Here is a 20,744-nt window from a genome sequence, read left to right as displayed (position 1 = left end):
TTTTAATCAACACTTTCATTTTTGTGTTGCTGAGGGATTTTACAAGTTTTGCTGTGAAAGAAAGTGATGCTGAAAGGTTAGTGAAATATAACCTAAATACTTCACAACCCACTCTTTGGATTGTGGTTGTAACGGTTCATCCTTAAGCCATTGTTTCAGCTTTATCGACTTAAAAAAAAAGTACTTACCACTAGTTGAACTGTATTCTCCTATGTATCTTTTGGTGAGATACCTCACGGTTACAGCTTAAACAAAAACAAACAAATAAATAACTTAATAATAAATAATAAGGAAATAAAACACAATGATATGTAATGAAGATTTGATGGTGATGAGCTATTTTATTATTATCATTTAAATCACACATACACGTAAACCGTTATGGAAAATGGGTTTAATGAACCTCACGATGAATTCATGAAAATAAACAACAATGCTTAACAATTTGACCTCATTATGACGTGTCGCAATTAATAATTAAATTTATCGATTTCGATCAAGATATCTCGAAAAGGTAAAACCAACACGACATATTTTATTTAAATCCTCACAATTTTCATTAATAATAATGTGTGTACACAATCTTTGAAGCTGGACAACATAATTAAGTGCCTGTAAAGTATTTTAATTGTGGTTATTTCGAAGTTTTCAGGTGATGCGCAGGTTAAGGTTTAAAAATGGACGGTATGGAAATAAGTGGACCGACCGGACGGAGCATTCAACGCGCAGCCGTTCCATAAATCATTTTTAATAATCGACAATTATCCGGGTATATTAAAGCGACATTTATTATGGCACAGCCTTAATTATGCATATTGTGTCGGGTTGTGTTTTACCTTTTCCGCTTATTTTTCTTGTCTGGCCGTTTGGCTTGTTTATCCGTGGTTTATTGATTCGCTTTCCATTTTGACAGATTTTATGTCGATAAATCAATATCGATTAAGTTCTAAGATAATAATTTGCGGCGTCTGATTTATGGCAATTTTTGTTTTTGCATTAATTAATACAAATAGTATTGATTGAATGATTTAATACACTTATTGGTTTTTATAACACAGATGTGGATGATGAAATTTCATGTATAAATGACAGAAATTCTTCAACCTTCAATGTTATGAGAGCAGGAATAAATTTACTATTAAAAGCATCTATAAAAATAAGAATAAATTGTGAAATTGTTTAGTTTAAGTCTATAGTCTTAGTTGTTGATGGTAGTCATTATTTAAATAATTATTATTATTATCAATTATGTAATTGTTTCAGTTAGTGATACAAAAATTGTCATAGTTTTGGATTCTGATAAGAATAATACACAAATTTTGACAATTTTCAGGCAAAATATAAGAGAAAATTAGTATGAATGGCCTGAAAGTGTTTATCCTTCAACGATATAACAAGAGAAGTGAATTTGCTATTGAAGGAATCCATTATCATCATCAAATAAACATGAGAATAAATTAAAAAATGTCATAATTTAAGTCAGTGATATAAATATTGGGAGATTTTTGGATTTTGGTAAGAATAATTCACAAATTTTGATAATTTTTAAGCAAAATTTAAGAGACAATTAGTATGAATGGTCTGAAAGTCTTTATCCTTCAAGGTTATAACAACAGAAATGAATTTGCTATTGAAGGAACCCATTATCATCATCAAATAAACATGAGAATAAATTGAAAAATGTCACAATTTAAGTCAAAGATATAAATATTGTCATATTTTTGGATTATGATAAAAAAAATTCACAAATTTTGACAATTTTCAGCCAAAATTTAAGAGAAAATTAGTATGAATGGCCTGAAAGTCTTTATCCTTCAAGGTTATAACAACAGAAATGAATTTATTATTGAAGGAACTCATTATCATCATCATCAAATAAACATGAGAATAAATTGAAAAATGTCATAATTTAAGTCAGTGATATAAATATTGGCATATTTTTGGATTCTGATAACAATAATTCACAAATTTTAACAATTTTCAGGCAAAATTTAAGAGAAAATTAGTATGAATGGCCTGAAAGTCTTTATCCTTTAAGGTTATAACAACAGAAATGAATTTGCTATTGAAGGAACCCATTATCATCATCAAATAAACATGAGAATAAATTGAAAAATCTCATAATTTAAGTCAGAGATATAAATATTGTCATATTTTTGGATTATAATAAAAAAAATTCACAAATTTTGACAATTTTCAGCCAAAATTTAAGAGAAAATTAGTATGAATGGACTGAAAGTCCTTACATTTCAAGGTTATAACAATAGAAATGAATTTGTTATTGAAGGAACTCATTATTATCATCAAATAAACATGAGAATACATTGAAAAATGTCATAATTTAAGTCAGTGATATAAATATTGGCATATTTTTGGATTCTGATAACAATAATTCACAAATTTTAACAATTTTCAGGCAAAATTTAAGAGAAAATTAGTATGAATGGCCTGAAAGTCTTTATCCTTCAAGGTTATAACAACAGAAATGAATTTGCTATTGAAGGAACCCATTATCATCATCAAATAAACATGAGAATAAATTGAAAAATGTCATAATTTAAGTCAAAGATATAAATATTGTCATATTTTTGGATTATGATAAAAAAAATTCACAAATTTTGACAATTTTCAGCCAAAATTTAAGAGAGAATTAGTATGAATGGCCTGAAAGTCCTTACGTTTCAAGGTTATAACAATAGAAATGAATTTGTTATTGAAGGAACTCATTATTATCATCAAATAAACATGAGAATAAATTGAAAAATGTCATAATTTAAGTCAGTGATATAAATATTGGCATATTTTTGGATTCTGATAACAATAATTCACAAATTTTAACAATTTTCAGGCAAAATTTAAGAGAAAATTAGTATGAATGGCCTGAAAGTCTTTATCCTTTAAGGTTATAACAACAGAAATGAATTTGCTATTGAAGGAACCCATTATCATCATCAAATAAACATGAGAATAAATTGAAAAATCTCATAATTTAAGTCAGAGATATAAATATTGTCATATTTTTGGATTATAATAAAAAAAATTCACAAATTTTGACAATTTTCAGCCAAAATTTAAGAGAAAATTAGTATGAATGGACTGAAAGTCCTTACATTTCAAGGTTATAACAATAGAAATGAATTTGTTATTGAAGGAACTCATTATTATCATCAAATAAACATGAGAATACATTGAAAAATGTCATAATTTAAGTCAGTGATATAAATATTGGCATATTTTTGGATTCTGATAACAATAATTCACAAATTTAAACAATTTTCAGGCAAAATTTAAGAGAAAATTTGTCTGAATGGCCTGAAAGTCTTTATCCTTCAAGGTTATAACAACAGAAATGAATTTGCTAATGAAGGAACCCATCATTGTATAAAAATATAGTTAGACATAGATTCCCAGATTCTATGAAATATTTCTCTTAAATTTACAAATGTTCATAATTTCGTGAATTGTTTTTTTTTCAAAATTGTTTTAAAATTAGTGTTTTATTGTATTTTTCTTCAATTTTTCTTGTTTCGGGCTGCATATATTTTAATATTGATTGAGATTAAATTGTGATTGAGAAAGAACAAATTATAAACAGTTATTTTACCTTTCCTCAAATTATAAAATTACCAATTATCAATTTGGGCCTATGTAAGAAATGCAGATAGCATCATCAATCAAACACCATAATAAATAATTAAATTGCAATTAAGTTACTCCTACATAATCATGCGATCATACAAACCATCTTAATAATATCATAAGTCATACGTTTCAAAAGCGTTATTTAGGTGTTCGCGTGCCAACGTCCACCGTCTTGCCACATTTCAGAAACCCATATTTATGACCGTGCATTCGGATTGTGCAATATGTAAAACGCATTAACCAAATCGTGAATTGTAAATCATATTTCTTCTCAATTCACTAACTAATCTTAGCCACCCTGTAGTTGTTCTTAAGTTAAGTTAAGTTAACTTAAGTGACAAAGAGCCATTGTGTGCGTCAAAGACGTGCACTCTCTTCGCCGATCGTCCATTGTCCTAATGACATTATTTAGGGATTGTTTTATAGACAAATAAACTGTATAAATCATACCGAAATTATATACTTTCACGTGTAATTATATCGTGCGGCACATTAAACAATAAGCACTTATTTAGCGGTAAGACCATCGAAGACAATGCACCTTCGATTTGGTTATTTTGTTCCAATGTACTTTCGAAGTCTGCACATTGTTTCGCAGACGTAGCTCCCGGTCTTCCTCAAAAACTAAACCTGAAAGTAGTGTGGCTATTTATTGGTAGATAACGAGAGCATTAAAGGTAGCGTATGCGTGTAGATGACAGATATAATAAAGGATAAGGGTCTCCGAGGTGCCAGATTGTGTCCACTTGCGGACAGTTAGTGATTAAAACCATTAAGATAATCACCTTTTTATCTTGTGACAGCGACAGTCGGCGTCTTATGGCAAGACAAAAATCCACTGAAATATTCCTTCTTCATATCTTATCGCCGGACGAAGACAACGCCGAGATGGCTCACATTTTTCCTCCATCGACCTCGTATATAATTAAGTAATAACTTTTAATTGTGGTTATAAATGGACGGTTTATGAAAATTCGTTTCGTAATCCCACACCAGTTTTCTGGTCTTTGTGCATCAGTTTTTTGTTCAGTCGGTGGATTTTTCAGCGGGGCATTAAGTCGTTTAGATGCAGCCATTCGATATCAGTGAAAGTCGTAATTCCTACGATTGTTATCATGCAGAGTGATAAATAATATTGCAAGTCATTTACACGGAAACATGTGTTATGGCGTACCAACAAAGAAAAAGTGGTAGTTGCAGCCTATGGGAAAACAGTACTACCATTATTGTTATGTAATGTTTATGTAACGTCTGAAAAAGAAGATTTTTAATAGATCCCCTGATAAATAGTTCTTCTTCCACGAACTCTTGCATAAATAAATTACTGGTGTACAAATTTCAACATGGCTGATTCCCAATCAATAAACAGTAAACGTAAGAAGGCAGTAAACGTTTAATGACTCCTTAATTATATTAAAAACGAAATTTACTTTAACACCTAGAACAAAAAAATGGTCCTTGAAACACTGGCTGTAATGTTTTTACTTCGTTTGCAATAAATGTTTTTATTACCCACTGAAGTAATTAGGTTTCAGTTTTTTAATCGATTCTTTAGGTTTCTTTTCTGTTATTCAAGGTCCTTTGAAGTAATCAAAGCTGAAGAAGTGTCTGTTTTATTATTTATTCAGTTAAGCTCAAGTAAAATTGACAACTTAACTTAAAGCTTATTATTTAAGTTATTTTTAGTCAAATGTTTCTAATTATAGAAGCTTTATTCACACATTTTTTCAATTATGTGGATGTTTCTTTTAAAAATTGTTATTTCTTAGCTGAATTTTTAGTTAAATTTGTCTAATTCCTGCTTAATTTTTAGTTAAACTTATTTAATACTGAAATCTTTCTCATTTTAAATATAATTTTCTGGATTGTTCTTATCAAAATGGTTGTTTCTTAGCTGAACTATAGTTAAATTCCTTAATTTTGAAGAATATTGCCTTAAATTCACCTTCTTTTTAATTATCAACATTATTCTTTTAAAAATTGTTATTTCTTAGCAGAGTTTTTTATTTAAATTCTCGAAAGTTTCTTACTTAGTTAAACTTTTCTAATTCTGGAAGCTTTCTCATTTTAAAAATAATTTGTGTCTTAGCTGAATTTATAGTTAATTTTTTTTCAGCATATTATCTTTTCACAATTTTTTTCAATTATCTATTTAAATGTTATTTCTTAGTTGTAAATTCTTAGTTAAATTTGTTTAATTCTGTAAAACTTTGAAGATTCCTGCTTTAAATTCAATTCCAATTCTCTGTATTCTTCTTTTCTTAGCTGAATTTATAATTAAATTTGTATAATTTTGTAAGGTTTCTCATTTTAAAGATAATTTTATGAATTGTTCTTTCCAAATTTGTTGTTTTTTCTATTAAATTCCCATATTTGTTTAGATTTTTCTTTTAAAAATTATTTCTTAGCTGAAGTTTTGGTTAAATTTGTCTATTTTATTCTCTCTCTTATTTTAAAAATTCCTGTTTTAGGTTCACAAGTTTTTTCAATTATCTGGATATTTCTTTTCAGAATGGTTAATTCTTAGCTGAATTTATAGTTAAACTTATTTATTTTTTGAAGAATATTGACTTTAATACATAAGTTTTTTCAATTTTCTATTTAGAAATTGTTATTTATTAGTTAAATTTTCAGTTAAATTTGTTAAATTTTCTAAAATTTTGAAGATTGCTGCCTTAAATTCAATTTCAATTTTGTGTATTAGCTGAAATGTTTTTAACTATTTGGATTTTTTTTTTAAATTTTTATTTCTTACCTGAATTATTAGTTAACTATGTCTAATTCTGGAAACTTTTTATTTTGAAGATTCATACCTATTTCTTAGTTGAGTTTTTAATTAAACTTACCTAATTGCTGAATTTATAATTAATTTTCTCTAATTTTGAAAAGTTTTGTCTTAAATTTATAATTTTTTTTAATTATTTTGTACATTTTTTATTTAAATTATTATTTCTCAGCTGAATTTTTAGTTAAATTTGTCTAATTCAGAAATTTTTTTGAAGTTCTTGTTCTTTTCTTGACTAAATTTTTAATTAAATTTCTCAAATTTAATACTGAAGTAATTGGGTTTCAGTTTTTTCAACCCTCCTGTTACGTTTTCTTTTTTTATTATTATTTAAGGCCTCTTAAGGTAATGAAAGAAGAAAGAGCAGCTATAATTTAATATTGTTAGTAATATAATCCGATGTATATTTTATCATTTAACGATAAGTAATAAATTGAAAATTAGTATGACTGAAAGAAGTGATATTTATTTACTTTATACGTATTAACTCTAACTGTTGTTTGAACAACTGAAATTAAAGTTTATGATTCATTATGTTTTTATAGCATTTCATTTTATATGATGATAATTTTAAATTGACTATAAAATTTAAACTTTTTTACCTAACACGTAAGTGTTAAATGTGGCACTTATGTTGCTGAAAGTAAATTAGATGATGGAGAATTTTATTCATTTTGCTCATGTTTATAATGAACTGTGGACGCCCATTTAAATAAAATTTTAGGGCCAGTCTTATCATTGTATGCAATGAATCCTTGCTGTGCTTTACGCAATATTGATTGTTTGTTTGTTAATAAAAATTGAAGCACTCTCATACATTTTGATCTCGATCATTTAATATGGTAATTTATTGAGCAAAACTGAATACATTAAAGGTAATTTGTAGTGAATCAACAAGACAATATTATGTAATTGTCTTGTACCACATAGAATTATTCATGAGTCCACTCTGGTTAATATTTCTTAAATAACCAAATTTTTCCAGAAACCTTTCTTCCAAAGATGTGGAAGAAAGGATTTTCCTTGTGACGTCAGACACAGTGAGAGGAGTGAAATGAGTGAAATGGCAGGTTACTGACCTTCTTGGAGCGATGAATTTAACGGCTAGACTGTTGTTGGTCTCAAAGACCACGCGCCATACCGTATTCAAATCGCCTCCCACTTGACTAGGTCAGTGTTACTAATTGTCATCTGATTGTGAACGAAGCTGCTCCGCCACGAAATCACTCCATTTAGATCGTAATTATTAGATGTTGGCTTCTACGAATCAGTTAATTGATGGCACGACCACCATTTAACCAGTCGAATGTAATGTATTCAATAAAACGTTGTTTACGTTTTGGAATAATGAATGAAGGGGGTTGATAACCTGTGGATATTCAAATGAATTTATTGTCATTTGTCAGTGACTCCGGCCGATTATGTTCAATATGGTGGGCGATGTCCCAAAAGGAATTCTGCATTAATTTATTATTTCCGAACCGATGTTGGTGTATGTCATGTTGAGTCATCATCCATCCTTCTGTGATTCATCGTGTTGGTCAATATTTATTCATATTAACTACGATTTTTCTTTACTTAATTAATCAAATAATCATTTACATCAACAACTTTATTAAGACTTTATTTTGTTTCAGTGATGATGACAGATATTTTTAGCAGCCTTCATTACGGAATATTGAACATTGAAGAGTTGTTGTAAAAATTCAGCTAAAGAATAACAAATGTGGATTGAACAATATAGATAATTATAAAAAATTGATCAATTGAGACAATAACCCTCAAAATTTGTAATGTTCCACAAGTTTTTACAAGAATCCTCAAAATTCAGCTAATAAATAACAATTTTGAAAATAAAAAAATCAGAGAATTGTATTGAGAACATTTGAAAACTTAAGACAGAAATTTATAAAATAGGAAAGCTTTCAAAGTTAGAGGAATTTGACTATAAATTAAGCTAAGAAAAAATCTTTTGAAAAAAACAATCCAGAGTATTGGATAATATTGTGAATTTAAGAGAGGAATCTTCAAATTAAGAAAGCTTTCAAAATTAGACAAATTCAGCTAAAAATACAGTTAAGAAATTAATAATTTTTAATAGAAATATTCAGATAACTCTAAAAATTTATGAAATTAGGACAAGAATCTTCAAAATTAGAAAAATTTAACTGAAAGTTCAGCTAATAAATCACAATTTTGAAAAGATAAAATTAGAGAATTGTAAAAATTTGAGAACTTAAGACAAGAATCTATAAAATAGAAAAGCTTTAAAAGTTAGAGGAATTCGACTATAATTTAAGCTAAGAAATAACTGTTTTGAAAAGAACAATTCAGAGCATTGGATAATATTGTGAATTTAAGACATGAATCAGCTAAAAATGCAGTTAGAAATAATAATTTTTAATAGAAATATTTAGATAACTCTAAAAATTTGTGAATTTAGGTCAAGAATCTTCAAAATTAGAAAAATTTAACTGAAAGTTCAGCTAATAAATCACAATTTTGAAAAGAAAAAATTATAGAATTGTAAAAATTTGAGATCTTAAGACAAGAATCTATAAAATAGAAAAGCTTTCAAAGTTAGAGGAATTTGGCTATAAATTAAGCTAAGAAATAACTGTTTTGAAAAGAACAATTCAGAGCATTGGATAATATTGTGAATTTAAGACATAAATCAGCTAAAAATGCAGTTAGAAATAATAATTTTTAATAGAAATATTTAGATAACTCTAAAAATTTGTGAATTTAGGTCAAGAATCTTCAAAATTAGAAAAATTTAACTGAAAGTTCAGCTAATAAATCACAATTTTGAAAAGAAAAAATTATAGAATTGTAAAAATTTGAGATCTTAAGACAAGAATCTATAAAATAGAAAAGCTTTCAAAGTTAGAGGAATTTGGCTATAAATTAAGCTAAGAAATAACTGTTTTGAAAAGAACAATTCAGAGCATTGGATAATATTGTGAATTTAAGACATAAATCAGCTAAAAATGCAGTTAGAAATAATAATTTTTAATAGAAATATTTAGATAACTCTAAAAATTTGTGAATTTAGGTCAAGAATCTTCAAAATTAGAAAAATTTAACTGAAAGTTCAGCTAATAAATCACAATTTTGAAAAGAAAAAAATAGAGAATTGTAAAAATTTGAGAACTTAAGACAAGAATCTATAAAATAGAAAAGCTTTCAAAGTTAGAGGAATTCGACTAAATAAATTAAGCTAAGAAATAACTCTTTTGAAATGAACAATAAGATAAGCTCTCAAAATTAGACAAATTCAGCTAAAAATGCAGTTAAGAATTAATAATTTTTAATAGAAAAATTCAAATAACTCTAAAAATTTGTGAAATGAAGACAAGAATCTTCAAAATTTAACTGAAAAAGCAGCTAATAAATACCAATTTTATTCTTCAAAAGAAGAAAGCTTTCAAAATTAGAAATAATTAACTATAAATTAAGCTAAGTAATAATACTCTTGAATGGGACAATCCAGACAATTGGAGAATATTTTGAATCTTTAAAATAAGAAATCATCCAGAATTAAACAAATTCAGCTAAAAATTCAGTTAAGATATGACAATTTTCAGACTTGAAAAATCTTGTAAATTTAAGGCAAGAATCTTGAAAGTAAAAGAACTAATCCTATCTGGGATGTTATTTAGAAGATCCTTATAAGTTTCCCAAAGTCGAATATAATTATTTATGAACAATAAATTAGTATAGATTAATTTGTGTGATTTGCCTTTTACGGCAATAATATTACAGTGCGCCCTAAAATGGTGTACTTATATTGTTGTCATAAACCACACTCTCAAAAATTCCATTAGTTCATTCTGCAAACACGAATTTTATGCAATAAATCATAAAAACAAACATTACACAACGAAATATCGCCTTTTTAAATTTAATTTCACGGGTGATTTTCAGCAACCTTGGACGTGTATTGTTCTGAATTTTGAAAAAAAGGCGTACAAGTCGTAACTACATATTTACGATAGGTCTTAACCGACCGTATCGTCTGCGAGCTTTCGACGTCGGACGAACCTAATGACCTTTTTTAATGGACAAATTATTGCAAACACTTTGGAAAAAGTGTGGACGATCCGCTCTCAGCAACAACGATGTTTAAACAAAAACGATCAAAAGGAAGGGGAGCAAAGGAGCACCTGCGCAATTTGCGGTGCCATTATTTTAAATCGCAACATCGGTGCACTTTTAATGATTGGATGTGGCGTAAATCATTGCGCAGCAAATGGATTAATAAGTAATGGAGATGGAAGAAATGTCTTCCTTTACTTAATCTACTTTATGATGAACAGTTCCAATACATTTTATTCGATTCGTTCCTAATTTATCTGTTGTTTAGCATCGTGAAGAAGACTTTTACTTCTACAACAAATAATCTAACAAAGATAGAACCATTTTCTGATTATTTGAACCAGATGAAATCACATCTGGGCTTAGTACAGACAATGGAATCATTGTAGGTATGTCCACCATCAAAAGAAGGTTGAATGAAGCTGCACTTGGTGCCAGAAAACACCTTCTACTAATCAGGGAACATCCAGTTCCCTCCAGATTATATACCATCATTTAGACGTAGCTCCAACTGTTGCTTTTGGAGGTCATCTTCAAAGAATGACCAAGATTAAGGTTGGTTTGTTAAAAGCTAAGTTAAAAAAGTCAATTATCTGAAAATAATTTTTAGATTAAACACATTTACAAGAATAAAAAGAAACTAACTCACTTCATAAAAAATGTACAGGTCCCATTAGAAAATACCTATAACATTAACTTACATTTAAAAAGTGATTTGAGCAAGTTTATTGCTTTTAATAAGCAATACAATGTTGTTGTAATGAAACTCCTGCTGAATGCGCGACGAGCAGGATATTTAATGCTGCAAGGGATTCATGTCTCGTGTTAAAAATAAATGATGCAGGAGAATCTTCAAGTTTTACGACTAAATATTTAATAGCGTTAATGCTAGGTTCAACCATTAAACGATGATTTAGGAAGATCAGTTAAAAATGGTCTCCTGTTACAAATAACTGAAGTTATGTTTTGAGCCGGGAATACTTCTATTCTAATAAATAATTTAAAACAAAATGAAAATATAAGTGAGCAAGTAGATAATTAATTAATCGAATTCAATTGATCGTTGGTCCGGTTCAAAGTTCCAGCGGGCAATTAACTTAAATGAAAAGTAAATGGGCACATTAAACGAAAATGATGGGCATGAATCCTGTTGTTTTAATAAACCTTAATGGTCTATTAAATCTGGAGTTGTTTAATATGTGTGCGGTTTGTTATTACACGTCCTGAGCCGCAGAGGATGTACAGCTTGACCATCATGACTTTTTTATGTGCGTTGTAGAAAATCGTATTGATTATTTATGAGCCACCATCAATATTATACTATATAATAGATACTCTACACGTAACTGCAGTTGACTTCAAATTTACCCCACCAAAAATATATGAATTTATAACAAAATAATATTCTTTGTTTTTTTTCTGGGAACCACCATCAATATTATTCTAAACAATAGATACTTTACTTTAAATTTGCCTTTATAGGTGGCTTAAGTAGACTTTAAATTTGCTTCACTAAAAGTATAAAAATCTGTAATACAATAATACTCCACTTCGTTTCTTTCAGGGAACCATCTGATTATGATATATTATTCTATTTGATAGATACTTTACAAGTGGCTTAAGTAGACTTTACATTTGTCTCACTAAAAGTACAAAAGTCTGTAGCAAAATAATACTGTCCTTTGTATCTTTCTGGGAACCATCTGATGATGATATATTATTCTATATGATAGATATATTAATTTATAAGTAGCTTAAGTAGACTTTCAATTTGTCTCACTGAAAGTATAAGAATCTGTAGCAAAGTAATACTCTTCTTCGTATCTTTCTGGGAACCATCTGATGACAATATATTACTCTATATAATAGATATTTTAGTTTTCATGTAGCTTAAGTAGACTTTACATTTGTCCCACTAAAAGTACAAAAATCTGTAGCAAAATAATACTGCTCTTCGTATCTTTCTGGGAACCATTTGATGATATATTACTCTATATAATAGATACTTTACTTTTCATGTGGCTTAAGTAGCTTTTACATTTGTCTCACTGAAAGTATAAGAATCTGTAGCAAAGTAATACTCTTCTTCGTATCTTTCTGGGAACCATCTGATGATAATATATTACTCTATACAATAGATATTTTAGTTTTCATGTAGCTTAAGTAGACTTTACATTTGTCTCAATAAAAGTACAAAAATCTGCAGCAAAATAATACTGCTCTTCGTATCTTTCTGGGAACCATTTGATGATATATTACTCTATATAATAGATACATTACTTTACATGTGACTTAAGTAGCCTTTACATTTGTCTCACTGAAAGTATAAGAATCTGTAGCAAAGTAATACTCTTCTTCGTGTCTTTCTGGGAACCATCTGATGATAATATATTACTCTATATAATAGATATTTTAGTTTTCATGTAGCTTAAGTAGACTTTACATTTGTCTCAATAAAAGTACAAAAATCTGTAGCAAAATAATACTGCTCTTCGTATCTTTCTGGGAACCATCTGATGATGATATATTATTCTATATGATAGATATATTAATTTATAAGTAGCTTAAGTAGACTTTCAATTTGCCTCACTAAAAGTATAAAAATCTATAGCAAAATAATATTCCTCTTCGTATCTTTCTAGGAACCATTTGATGATATATTACTCTATATAATACATACATTACTTTACATGTGACTTAAGTAGCCTTTACATTTGTCACACTGAAATTATAAGAATCTGTAGCAAAGTAATACTCTTCTTCGTATCTTTCTGGGAACCATCTGATGATGATATATTACTCTATATAATAGATAGTTTTCTTTTCATGTGGCTTAAGTAGCCTTTACATTTGTCTCACTGAAAGTATAAGAATCTGTACCAAAGTAATACTCTTCTTCGTATCTTTCTGGGAACCATCTGATGACAATATATTACTCTATATAATAGATATTTTAGTTTTCATGTAACTTAAGTAGACTTTACATTTGTCTCACTAAAAGTACAAAAATCTGTAGCAAAATAATACTGCTCTTCGTATCTTTCTGGGAACCATTTGATGATATATTACTCTATATAATAGATACTTTACTTTTCATGTGGCTTAAGTAGCCTTTACATTTGTCTCACTGAAAGTATAAGAATCTGTAGCAAAGTAATACTCTTCTTCGTGTCTTTCTGGGAACCATCTGATGATGATATATTACTCTATATAATATATATTTTAGTTTTCATGTAGCTCAAGTAGACTTTACATTTGTCCCACTAAAAGTACAAAAATATATAGCAAAATAATACTGCTCTTCGTATCTTTCTGGGAACCATTTGATGATATATTACTCTATATAATAGATACTTTACTTTTCATGTGGCTTAAGTAGCCTTTACATTTGTCTCACTGAAAGTATAAGAATCTGTAGCAAAGTAATACTCTTCTTCGTGTCTTTCTGGGAACCATCTGATGATGATATATTACTCTATATAATATATATTTTAGTTTTCATGTAGCTCAAGTAGACTTTACATTTGTCCCACTAAAAGTACAAAAATATATAGCAAAATAATACTGCTCTTCGTATCTTTCTGGGAACCATTTGATGATATATTACTCTATATAATAGATACTTTACTTTTCATGTGGCTTAAGTAGCCTTTACATTTGTCTCACTGAAAGTATAAGAATCTGTAGCAAAGTAATACTCTTCTTCGTGTCATTCTGGGAACCATCTGATGATGATATATTACTCTATATAATATATATTTTAGTTTTCATGTAGCTTAAGTAGACTTTACATTTGTCCCACTAAAAGTACAAAAATCTGTAGCAAAATAATACTGCTCTTCGTATCTTTCTGGGAACCATTTGATGATATATTACTCTATATAATAGATACATTACTTTACATGTGACTTAAATAGCCTTTACATTTGTCTTACTGAAAGTATAAGAATCTGTAGCAAAGTAATACTCTTCTTCGTATCTTTCTGGGAACCATCTGATGATAATATATTACTCTATATAATAGATATTTTAGTTTTCATGTAGCTTAAGTAGACTTTACATTTGTCTCAATAAAAGTACAAAAATCTGTAGCAAAATAATACTGCTCTTCGTATCTTTCTGGGAACCATCTGATGATGATATATTATTCTATATGATAGATATATTAATTTATAAGTAGCTTAAGTAGACTTTATATTTGTCTCACTAAAAGTACAAAAATCTGTAGCAAAATAATACTGTTCTTCGTATCTTTCTGGGAACCATCTGATGATGATATATTATTTTATATGATAGATACATTACTTTACAAGTGGCTTAAGTAGACTTTCAATTTGCCTCACTAAAAGTATAAAAATCTATAGTAAAATAATACTCCTCTTCGTTTCTTTCTGGGAACCATCTGATGATGGTATATTATTCTATATAATATATACTTTACTTTATTGGTGGCTTAAGTAGACTTTAAATTTGCCTCACCAAAAGTACACGAATCTGCAGCAAAATAATACTTCTCTTCGTATCTTTCTGGGATCCATCTGATATAGATACTTTACTTTACAGGTGGCTTAAGTAGACTTTAAATTTGGTTTCTTCCTGGGAATCATCGATGATGTATTCTGTGTAATAGATACTTTACGTTACAAGTGACTTAAGTAATCTAACCCCCACTAAAAATACAGGAATCTGTAACAAAACGATTCCCTTCTTTGCTCCATTCCGTGAGCCACGATCAATTAAACCGACGGATGAAATTTGAACGTCCCAAGACGGTCTGCGGCACAGCCGACCGATGCAAGGCTGTTTTTGCGTCAATTATTCGATGGCGGCTCGCCCGATCTGAATAGCACTGCGTACGCAAAGGCTAATTGACACCGCGAATGCCGCATAAATTGGCCTCGGTGCCTTGAACTCATTTGTGTCACAATAAATTAGCACTAATCATTATTATTAGTAACGAATTGCGTTTTAAGTGCCATTACATCTCCATCACGAGGACAACGCAAAACTTCCCCCCTTTCCAGGCGGGAACGGTTGCGCAACGGCAAATTTCTAATTAATGCCGGACGGCAGAACTAAAACTAGAATATTGGAGTTGGATGTGAAGTGAAATAAGTCACACTTTATCTTATTGGTGTCGATACCGGTTCGTTTCCTGCTGCACATTTTTTTCAAATGATTTATGAATAAATTAATGGAAGAGAAAATTTCCTGAGGCAACTCGAAACAACAATAACAATTAACGTATTGTGTGTTTGTCCGTTGGCATTGTTGTAAATCTACATATGTATAATAATTTTAAATGGTGGTGAAAAATTCTTATCGGGCAAAAATCTTTAAACACAATTATTTCCATAACGGAGCTGTAACATAACTAAAACAATCACGCAAAAGCATTGTTTATAACTAATTGTTAGTTGTGGCAAGACTTTCCAAATTAGGTTTGTTTCTATTTGTGTAATTATCGTCATTAGCACCTATTTCTTAATGTGTAATAAACATTAAAGGTGTAATTTGTAGATTAAAATTAATTTATCACTCCCAACTGGTAACTATAAACCTGCTTTGGTTGCTCTCAAAGCTAAAACAAAATGTGACGTTAGTTCAGATAAAGTAGATACCTACTTCTCGATGGATTTTAAGCGATTAGAAAAATTAGTTGCCAAGGAAGTCTCAACATTAGATTGAGGGTTTATGTGTGTTTTATTAAACTAGATTGTCAGGTTTAAACAGGTAATGGAAATATATAATCAAAGCCACCACATTAATTTCAATATGTTTTATTTAATTCTGATATAACGATCAGAGTGATACGGAAGAACAAGTTATTTTTACGAGTAATGAGCAACGTTAATTGATTTTACAGGAAATTATAATATGCTCCCGCTAACGAATCGACGAATCAACGAATCAGTGACTCTTCGGTCCGTACGCCTGATAGAAAAACGTCACAACGATTGTGAAAGTATTCCGCCAAGATCATAAAAGATAACAGCTATTTAATTCGACAATCTGGTGGCACGCTTTTCACCGCCACGATGACATAATGACAATGCTGGACTATATTGAGTTGTCAACTTGCTGAGCAAAAAAACGGCCGCTTACTTGTGCAAACGCATCCAACCACTTTTTCTTCTGCCAATAATTTATTATCTAGCTCAGGACTTGGTTACGTAAATTTATACGATATTGGTTTCTAATACACAGCAATAAAACTAACGTCTCAGTACTTAACGTCCTTAAGAACGTCAGAAAACTCCTCCACATTTTGAGATGGATGTTTCTAGTATAAATTTGTCTTTGAAGCTGGCCCCTTAAGTCCTCATGACCATTTGGTCCATATTCTTAAGCAAATGGAAGAATAATTTATAGATTCTTTATACTAAAAACTACAGAACCACCTCCATACTCTGGAGGTGTCTTCTGACTCCAAGGTTAGCTTCATTCAACCTTCTTCTGATGACAGACATAGCTACAGTGATTCCATCGTCTACACGAAGCCTAGATGTGGAGAATCTATGACTTCATCTAACAAAATTAATTGGAAAACGGTTCTCTCTTACATAAAAATCTACTTTGAGTCATTTTACGGTACTAAACAGCATATAAATTAAGAATGATACTTGACTGGTGCCCCCTTGCTCTAAGGACACCTTGCACCCTCCTTGTAGGACTCAAAATTAGTGAACGAATAAATTCCTAATCCATAGTTCACCAATCCTCTCTAAGAACATCGGCAAACTCCTCCACATTTTGTGGGTGATAGTTTCAAGTGTAATTTTAACTAATTTAGCTAAAACTATCGAATCTTCGGGTGCTCATAAGAAATTCCATAAATTTTTAGGTTAAAAATGTTAAAGCTAAGTTTCAGGTATTTAGTCTTAACCTGGCCACTAACTATTATAGTTTAACTTGGTTTAAGCAAAAACTAATGTGTATTCAGTAGATTAATTTAAGTATAGAAAACATAAAAAAGTCAAAAGCTCTTTAACAAAATAATTGTAATTTTAACTGTAATTTAGCCTAAACATTAACTAAATTAGCTTAACTTAATATAAGCTAAAACTATCAAATCTTCAGTTAATCGTGGCAATTCCTATAAATTTATAGACCATTTCAAAAGTCAAAGACTTCTGACAAGCTGAGTTTCAAGTATTTAACCTTAACGTGACCACTAACTATTCTAGCTTAACTTAGTCGAAGCAAGAACTAATATATGTTCAGTGGATTGAGACCAAAATTTATATAAGTATAGAAAACATAAAAAATCAAAGCTCTTTAACAAAATAAATGTGATTTTAACTGTAATTTAGCCTAAACATTAACTAAATAAGCTTAACTTAATATAAACTAAAATTTAACCTAAATATTAACTAAATTAGCTTAACTTAATATAAGCTAAAACTATCAAATCTTCAGTTAATCATGGCAATTCCTATAAATTTATAGACCATTTCAAAAGTCAAAGACTTCTGACAAGCTGAGTTTCAAGTATTTAACCTTAACGTGACCACTAACTATTCTAGCTTAACTTAGTCGAAGCAAGAACTAATGTATGTTCAGTGGATTGAGACCAAAATTTATATAAGTATAGAAAACATAAAAAATCAAAGCTCTTTAACAAAATAAATGTGATTTTAACTGTAATTTAGCCTAAACATTAACTAAATAAGCTTAACTTAATATAAACTAAAATTTAACCTAAATATTAACTAAATTAGCTTAACTTAATATAAGCTAAAACTATCAAAACTTCAGTTAATCATGGCAATTCCTATAAATTTATAGACCATTTCAAAAGTCAAAGACTTCTGATAAGCTGAGTTTCAAGTATTTAACCTTAATGTGAACACTAACTATTCTAGCTTAACTTAGTCGAAGCAAAAACTAATATATGTTCAGTTGATTGAGACCAAAATTTATATAAGTATAGAAAACATAAAAAATCAAAGCTCTTTAACAAAATAAATGTGATTTTAACTGTAATTTAGCCTAAACATTAACTAAATAAGCTTAACTTAATATAAACTAAAATTTAACCCAAATATTAACTAAATTAGCTTAACTTAATATAAGCTAAAACTATTGAATCTTCAGTTGATCATGTTAAATTGCATAAATTTATAGATGCTTTAAAAAGACTTTTGACAAGCTAATTTTAACCTGATCACATTTCTTAACTAAACAAGAACTAATGTCTATTCAACTAAGTGTAATTTTTAATCGTAATTTAGTTTAAACTAATTAATTTAGCTTAATTTAATATGTGTGTTTATATTGGTTATTCATGACAAATACTATAAATTTAGAGAAGGTTTAAAAAGTTTACAAAACTTAAAAGCTTCCTAATAAGATAAACGTAATATTTTAAAAATAATTTAGCCTAAAATTTAACCAATTTAGCTTTTTAATTTAAGCTAAAACTATCATTCAAATATTGTATTAAAAATACAAGATTTTTACAAGTTAATAGTAAATTTTGTAACTTTAACTTAAGCTAATCATTAATTAACCTCCTTTACTCAGCTAATATCATTGCCCACATAGTTGCCGACGCATGTAAGACTAAAAAACTCCCCTTAACGAGCCAGGCGCCGATTTTTTCGTTCGGCGGATCCGATCCGTTTGTTAAACACCGTACAGACAATAAATTAAGGTGGCAAACCTTGGCGCAGCGCAGGCCCCGTCAGAAATAGCAGGTTACCGGCACAAGCGATAAGCGTACGGGCGCTTTTCGACGTACGTTAGCGCACCTAATCGCGGACCCGATCTCGGTTCATCATTTAATTAATTCCGCCGAACGGCGGCGGCATTTTTTACGCGCCACCATCGCGATCCGGAGCTCGTTGCGCATGCGCAACCGTCATGGTGGGGGAATCCTGAATAAATCACGGCCTGAACGGTGATCTATTGCGCAGCTAACGCTTTCGAAAAATGAACTGCGGCTTAGCCTGTAATTTCGTGTTTATAGAGGCATTGAGCCCCACAATGTGACCTTTCGATATTAAGCTTTCAACGTTGTATAAATCAATGGGTAATTGAGAGTAAACGCACTCGACAACTTGTTAAATATCTTATGTAAATATGATGGTGCTCTTTCAAGGTTTCAAGAGCGAAACCCCGAGGAGCACCTAAACGACTTCACGGGGCAATAATTTAGGATCAACGTGATTTTATTGTGGGCTCTCAAGTCACACACACTCACTTAATTACCCGATAATCGTACAACAATCACCCAAGACATATTTTGTTAACAAAAATAAAAGCCTGAGTCCCATAAATTATACAATAACTAATCAAGTTATTGCCCAAGCCTTCAAGAGACTCATTAATCGAAAACATGCGATGCCACTCAAAATTATGCAACCAGACTCCAGTCATGATTTGAATTACGGTCATAATTGATTGTGCATTTTCTCGTCCCGGAAAAAAAACCTCCATCTAAACAAAGCCCGCCTGATTAGCCGGATTGATTTATTATGCAGGCACTGAAAACTCTATTTAAACTATTTGTTTATTAAGTTAACCCATTACAAATTGATTTATGGCACTCACTAAAATAATTTATGCGACGCCAGAGGGCGTCCGAAAAGGAAAAAACTTGATTTAATCGCCCTCAAAATATAAAACAGATGTTGTGGCGAACAACGGACCGATTTTTATGGGGGTGATTAATTTAAATCATTCAAATTACCCACATAAAGTGCATAAAGGTTTCGTAGAAAGTCGACGTAAACGAATCCGTGCGGCAAGATTTATATTTATTTGGAAAAGTGAGACTTATCGGCTTAAAGTAAACCTTGTAAAATTTTACGATGGCAAAATTCCATTCAGATTTTAAAAATCAAACGTTCTTTAATAAATTATGACCTTAATATAATTTAGACTTTAATTAATTGAGCTAAAACTGACATCTATTTACTTAAATCAATAATTTTAAACTTCAATCTAACTTTTAACTAATTTAGCTTAACCTAATTTAAGCTAAAACTGTCGACTATTGAGATGATCTTGATAAAAATCCTCTCAAAAAATCAAATATTCATTGACAAGTTATAAATAATTTTTTAACCTAATATTTAATTAATTTAGCTTTTAATTTAATTTAATTTAAGCTAAAACGACTATTAATTGAGTAGACGACTACAAAAATCCATTATGTATATCTTTAAAAAAATCAATCATTTTTAATAAATTAAGATTAATTTTTTAACCACAA

At 29.5% G+C, this 20,744-nt stretch overlaps 1 protein-coding gene across 1 annotated transcript in view; it reads right to left on the bottom strand.

The window, feature by feature from the left end:
* LOC109603120 (ras-related and estrogen-regulated growth inhibitor-like) overlaps positions 1-20,744 on the bottom strand; it is a 104,305-nt gene that overhangs the window by 63,283 nt on the left and 20,278 nt on the right. The window contains exon 2 of the mRNA XM_049964174.1: positions 189-245. Within this exon, the coding sequence (XP_049820131.1) occupies positions 189-245 (57 nt within the window). The remainder of the gene's footprint in view (positions 1-188; positions 246-20,744) is intronic.

The sequence above is a fragment of the Aethina tumida genome, chromosome 3 (assembly GCF_024364675.1).
Source record: "Aethina tumida isolate Nest 87 chromosome 3, icAetTumi1.1, whole genome shotgun sequence".
NCBI lineage: Eukaryota > Metazoa > Arthropoda > Insecta > Coleoptera > Nitidulidae > Aethina > Aethina tumida.
This window is presented reverse-complemented; position numbering and strand designations above follow the sequence as displayed.